Source organism: Austrofundulus limnaeus, unplaced genomic scaffold (assembly GCF_001266775.1).
Source record: "Austrofundulus limnaeus strain Quisiro unplaced genomic scaffold, Austrofundulus_limnaeus-1.0 Scaffold152, whole genome shotgun sequence".
Lineage (NCBI taxonomy): Eukaryota > Metazoa > Chordata > Actinopteri > Cyprinodontiformes > Rivulidae > Austrofundulus > Austrofundulus limnaeus.
This window is the reverse complement of record NW_013952554.1, coordinates 1-7106: the sequence shown is the minus strand read 5'-3', so window position 1 is coordinate 7106 and position 7106 is coordinate 1. Positions and strand designations below refer to the sequence as shown.

The 7106-nt window shown below is 40.4% G+C and overlaps 1 protein-coding gene across 1 annotated transcript in view; it reads left to right on the top strand.

The window, feature by feature from the left end:
* Positions 1-1790, top strand: part of tbr1b (T-box brain transcription factor 1b) — a gene marked incomplete in the record, with an annotated part of 4315 nt that extends 2525 nt beyond the window's left edge. The window contains 1 exon segment of the mRNA XM_014016677.1: positions 406-1790. Coding sequence (XP_013872131.1) covers positions 406-1249 — 844 coding nt within the window.
* Between the last annotated feature and the right edge of the window lie 5316 nt (positions 1791-7106).

Below are 7106 nucleotides of genomic sequence, written 5' to 3'. Positions count from 1 at the left end.
ATCCATATTTGATGGAACTGAAGGAACTGTTGCTTCTTTAGTTGAATTTGCGCCCTGAGGGCATCAGAGTCAAAAAAATAAATAGATAAACAAAACAGTTTTACAGATAAAAACACAAAAGGAAAACACGAAAATATATATTTGTTTTGATTCACATGATGTTTTTAAATTTTAGAGCATTTTTCAACATTGCGTCACAATGAAACTGCTTCTGAAAAAGACATTTTACGCAGATGTCTCACATCCAGAAAGTTGATTTATTTTTAAATAAATGTAGTGGGGACAACATATTTTATATTTACTGTCTGTTTTTATTTATTTATTTTTTTTGAGAAGACACCATTGCGCACGCTGAAGCCTTGAATTGTTTCCCTGTTTTTCCTCTCCCCCCCACCATCTCTTCAGTGTGTACACAGGCTGCGACATTGACCGCCTAACTCCATCACCGGGTGACTCTCCGCGTTCACAGATCGTGCCGGGTGCGAGATACGCCATGCCCAGCTCCTTCCTGCAGGACCAATTTGTCAGCACTTATGCCAAATCTCGCTTTCACCCTGGCGTGGGGACTGGTCCTGGCACGGAGCGCAGCGTCCCACTCGGCAACAGCTTGCTATCCCCGCAGCAAAGCGAGGAGCCCACTGTTGCCACCCCCCCGCAGCGATGGTTTGTCACCCCTGCCAACAACCGACTGGACTTCGCAGCCTCGGCATACGACGCCGCCGATTTCGCCGGTAACGCGGCCACCTTGCTGTCCTACGCAGCGGCCGGAGTGAAGGCTCTCCCCCTGCCCACAGCGGGCTGCTCCAACCGGCCTCTTGGCTATTACGCAGACCCGTCTGGCTGGGGAGGACGCACGCCGCCGCAGTACTGCGGCGTCAACACCAAGTCCGCCTCGGTCTTTTCCTGCTGGCCCGCCAACTCCATCGGCGGCAGAGCGACCACCAACTACCTGTCGGAGGAGGGGGACTCCATCGCCACGGAGAGGTCACCGATCGGAGGCTCGGAGGAGGCCAAACCCAAAGACATCACGTCCGAGTCGAGCTGGATCGAGACGCCGTCGTCGATCAAGTCGATCGATTCGAGCGACTCGGGGATCTTTGAACAGGCCAAGCGGAGGCGGATCTCCCCGTCGGCCACGCCGGTCTCAGAGTCCGTGTCTCCGTTAAAATCCGAGCTGCTGGCACCGAGAGAGTGCGAGAAAAACTGCACGAAGGACATTGGTTATTACAGCTTCTACCCTCACAGTTAAACCCCATCTTTACCCACCTGTCCACCCATAAAGATGTAAAGTCTCATCCATCAAAGGCCAAAGTGGAAGCTCTCCCCACACTGTTGAGTCTCTGTAATTATGAACATATTGTACATATTATTTAGTATTTGTGACGGTGTCTGGTTGTACAAAACCCCATGAAATCAAACCAGTAGTGTTTGACAGTAGCCTCTGTTAGGAACTAAAGATATTTAGGATTCTGTACATGACATGGTCTTCTTGTGTAGCATATACTGGCATAATAATAATAATAACGATGATGATAATAATAATTTTCTTTGTCAGTGATATAATAAAAAACGTGTATTTTGTACTTTATGAAACCTGTAGGCTACTAAAAGTTTAAATGGTTAAAGGAGTTCTAATTGTTGTAGATTTAGGGTCTTTTTTTTCCTTTTTCTGATTTAATTCAGTCGTTTTCTTTTTTTTTTGTTTCATAGCCTGCGTGCAATGCTGCTGTGGAAATCTTTGTATTTGCTGTAATGTGACTGAAACTTAATAAATAACGTCATGAGTTGCACGTTTCATTCAATTTTATTTTTAACACTTGTTTGGGATAGGGGTTTCCCCTTTTTTTTTCATCATTTGGGGTCATTTTTTAAAATCAATTCTGAGTTTTTACAGCAGGATTGTGTGATTGGACCCGAACAGTTTGATTTTACAGCAATGAGTAAAAATAATCCCAGTAAATATATTGCGATGGAATTATTTGGGGTTTTATCAGCACTTAAAAATGACTTAAACAAAATAATAAACACAAACATCAACTGAGCGACACTGTGCCCCCCACTCGGCAGGCCCTCCCGCTCCCCCACAGGAGTGGGGCTGCCCCGCAGTTCAAGAAAACTTGAACAAAATACAGAATAAAAATAAGAATCAAATATAATGGTCAGCAATTTTACAACCTGTATATTTTTTTTTAATTCTGACTCAACAATATGAATTATTGCTGCAACATTTGGCCAAAGCCCACCCAGTTTACAGATCAGGGCGCGCGCATCACATTAAGGATGTGCGCACTGGACAAAAAAACTGCGTGAAAATGACAAATTTATTATTTAACAGCTAAAGGAAGTGACAAAATAAAAGTCTTGATTGTGTAAAAAAATAAGGTGCAAAACATTCCAACAAACTCACAGAAGACATAAACCTAAAGTTAGTTTCATTTAAGCTGTGAATTTCAGTTTTTCTTATTTAAACTTGTCCAATTTAAGCTTAACCACTGCAGGTTTACATGGCGTCCTTCGCAAAGTTATTGCGCACGAAGTTGATGGAAAATAAAAGATGCATATATGTTTATATATAAAAGTGATGCATAATCAGCTGAATGTGCAGCTCATTGGGATGCAGCGTGAGGAAAAGGCTCGCAGCTGTCAGGGGAGAGGTGTGGCGTTCAGCCGCAGCTTCAGCCCCAAGCCTCGGCTGCAACACTTCCCACAGACAAACAGCAGATGGCGACAACTGATCCTCCAGTCAGCAGCTCCAAGAGGCAGAGAACACATTCAAATCAAAATACTCTGATGATCCCATCAACGCTGCTGTTCGTGTCTGAGCTCCATTCTGAGGTTCTCCTCTGGATTCTGATTGACAGCAGATGGCGACGCTGCACTGTCTGTGTCAGCTTCAGGATTCCTGCTGGTCCCATCAGCAGCACAGAAACTGTTTTTTCAGCAGATGAGACCTGTTTTCATCTTTGCTGTTAATTATAAAATGATTTGGATAAGAATGGCACAACTCAAACATATTGTTTTTACTTTTAAATGTATTTTTTGTAGTAAATTTGAGAAGTTTTACTGATTATTTTTGATACCGTTTTGTGTCTTTTTGCAGCCTTTTGAAGTTAGTTTGAAACTATTTTGTCTGTTTACATTTTGTACAGCTTTTATAATTGATGTTTATAGATTTAATAAAGTGGTTTTCACAGAGTTATTTTGTTCTTTAGAGGAATTCAGAGTCTTGTGGAATTTGTTAGGCTTTTTGGGTCATTTTGAGTTCGCGTCTTGATAAGTTTGAATGAATTTTTATTTGAACTTCAGTTCATTTTGAGTTTCTTTGTCATCTAAATGTCTTACAGTTATCTTGTAGCTGATTTTAATCATCTGTCAGTTATCTTTTAAACAACTGTTTTACATGCACTCATATTATTTTTGGTTTGAGTTTGTGTTTTTTCCTCAAACTTTTGAGTAAATTTTTAGGCTTTTTGTCCACTCTTGGTGTTTTTTAAATATTCTTCTGAGTTGTTCTGTTACATTTTTGAGGGTCCCTGCTCCAATAATTTGAGCTTTAATATTAAGTATTAGTAAATTGCTCATTATTTAGTCCTTTGGATATAAGTTTGTTTAATATGTTTGGCACAACAGTTGCAAGAGGAGGAGAGTGTACCTGATGGTGTTGAGGGGCCACAGCTGCAGAACATCTGCCTGTAAGAACACACACAAGAACACATCAGCTGTTGTCATGTTCATCTATGTCAATCAATCTATTGATGGTGCAACCTGATTAACAGGTTCCAAACTCATTTAGGAGAAAATAAAACAATGAGCTCAGTCAACTCTTCCACTCAAACTTACTTAAAATGATATACATACAAAATAAGTATTGAACATGTCACCATTTTTCTCAGTAAATATATTACTAGAGGTGCTAATGACAAGAAATTTTCACCAGATGTCGGTAACAACCCAAGTGATCCATACATACAAAGAAATCAAACCATAAATGTCCAGAAATGAAGTTATTTGTAATAATGTGGAATGGCACAGGGAAAAAGTATTGAACACATGAAGAAAGGGAGGTGTAAAAAGGCACAGAAAGCCAAGACACCAGCTGAACTCTCTCAGTAATTAGAAAGCAAGCCTGCCCCTTGTCAGTGCAAGTTAATATCAGCTGGTTCAGTCCCAAGTGATGGCCAGGTATCACACAAGAATCATCTGATGATGGGTAAAAGTAAAGAGCTCTCTCAAGACCTTCACAACCTTATTGTTGCAAAGCATAATGATGGCATCGGTTACAGAAGAATGTCTAAACTTCTGAAGGTTCCAGTGAGCACTGTTGGGGCCATAATTCAGAAGTGGAAAGAACATCATTTCACCATAAACCGACCACGACCAGGTGCTCCTCGCAAGATTTCTGACAGAGGAGAGAAAAGAATTATCAGAAGAGTTGTCCAAGAGCCAAGGACCACTTGTGGAGAGCTTCAGAAAGACCTGGAATTAGCAGGTACGTTTGTTTCAAAGAAAACAATAAGTAATGCACTGAACCACCATGGCCTGTATGCACGCTCACCACGCAAGACTCCACTGCTGAAGAAACAGCATGTTGAAGCTCCTTTAAAGTTTGCTGCGCAACATTTAAACAAGCCTGTGTAATACTGGGAGAATATAGTCTGGTCAGATGAGACCAAAACTGAACTGTTTGGATGCCAGAATACACATCATGTTTGGAGGTCAAATGGCACTGCACATCAGCCCAAAAACACCATACCAACAGTGAAGTTTGGAGGTGGGAACATCATGGTGTGGGGCTGTTTTTCAGCATATGGTACTGGCAAACTTCCAATAATTGAAGGAAGGATGAGTGGAAAAATGTACAGAGACATTCTTGATAAAAATCTGCTTCCATCTACCAGGATGATGAAGATGAAACGTGGCTGGACATTTCAGCAAGACAATGAGCCCAAACACAAAGYCAAGGAAACTCTCAGTTGGTTTCAGAGAAAGAAACTAAAGCTGCGGAATGGCCCAGCCAATCACCTGACCTGAATCCAACAGAAAATCTATGGAAAGAACTAAAGATCAGAGTTCATAGAAGAGGTCCACRAAACCTTCAAGATTTGAAGACTGTTTGTGTGGAAGAATGGGCCAAAATCACACCTGAGCAATGCATGCCACTAGTTTCTCCATACAGGAGGCGTCTTGAAGCTGTCATTGACAACAAAGGCTTTTGTACAAAGTATTAGATAAATTGCAGTAAGTGTGTTCAATACTTTTTCCCTGTGCCATTCCACATTATTACAAATAACTTCAATTCTGGWCATTTATGTTTGATTTCTTTGTATGTATGGATCCTTGGGTTGTTACCAACATCTGGTGAACATTTCGTGTCATTAGCACCTCTAGTAATATATTTACTGAGAAAAATGTTTACGTGTTCAATACTTATTTTACCCGCTGTATATATAAAAGTTTATCTCACTTTTTCAACTCTTTCTGCACGTCTCTCCTTCAGCTTATTCAGTCGTGTCGTTCAGCCTAACATACAGAAATTAATGGAACTAACTTTCCTTGAAATGCTTGTTGCCCACTGCCTTAAATGCCAAAGTTTTAAACAAAGCTCTTGTATGATCTGTTGGTGCTCAAGTAATGTAATGTGAATCAGTCTTGGCTACTATCACGCCAAGTTTTGGCTCGGTATTTGTAAATTTAACTAAATTACAACCATTATTGGGCTTACTAAAATCAGTTAGACATAGTGGCCATTTTCAATTGACTTGACTTCAAAAGCTAATGAGTTGTAAATGCACATCCAGTAAGTATTTGCTGAGAGGTTTCATCAAAATGCATCAAGTTGTTCTTGGGATAATTTGCTAACAGACAGAACAGTTAATGCCAAAGTTTCTCGCTCGATCTGATCTGATGGTGGTTTTGTTTGGGATGACAATCAAATACAAGCAACCCAAACTTTAGCTCAGCATCTCTTGCAGCCTATAAGCTCTGAGAGAATAATCTCCCAGAGATTTACCTGTCCAAAATTTCAGATTTAGAGGCATTTCTTCTTTATGTTGTCTTCGGATGATGTGTTTATGATAAATGCAGAGAAGAGCAACAGATTTGGAGGAGAGTCAGTGCACAGTTTGTGTGGATGAGTCAGAGTCTAAGAATAAAACCCGGGCAGATAAAGGCTACTTATATAACTTTCATAAAACCCAGGTTTTTATTTTTGCAGCCGGATTTCATCCCAGCTTCTCTGCTTTGGACATCAGCTGCAGACAGCAAGGCAGCATCACGTCTTCATCGTTTTCTTTTCTTTCTTTTTGAACACTAATGATGAGCGAGCATCTGAAGGATGAGCCTGTGATCACGTGTCCGCCGTGTGGTCACTGGTTCTCCGCTGCGCCTGACGGGATTTAACGCAGCCACGCTTCTTTGCGCCTGAGCTTTTACTGACTGGGACCTGCAGGGAGAGGAGGATGGACGCCCCGGAACCTGGAGCTCAGGTAAGAAGGAGGCAAATGTCTGTCAAACGTGCTTCAGGAGGGCTGAGATTATAAATGTGGAAGCAACGTTTTATGTGCTGAAGCTATACATGTGAGGATTATCTAACCATTTAAGTCTACTAAAAATAACTTTTGGGAGCAAGATTTAAAATATACTTCATGAAATTACACATTTTCATCCTTTAGTTGTTTTAGCTTGACCTGTGATTATAAAACAAACCATTTAACCAGGGCAGTATTAGCCTATGTATTATATTTTTGATTTTACACCCATTGATTTTGCTCCATCAGCATCATCTAGGAAACACACTGATTGTTTACAAAACGTTATGATGCCAAACTACTCAGACTAGTCCTTCAGTAACTGTTGTCATGAACAAATAAAAAACTCTTTGTATATAAGTCAAATAAGGAGTTTGAAAAAACCTTTAATCATTAAAAAACAACAAGAGCACTTTAAACTTTGTAAAGCCTTTGAAAAGTTTGGTCACACCTGTAACTTTTTATAAACAAAATCCAACAAAAATGTTTTTTTGAAATCATCATTAAGGTGTCATTTGATATGTGTTGGTCAAGACGAACATTTCTGCTATGGAAATTCTGATATGTATTGGGGTGCAG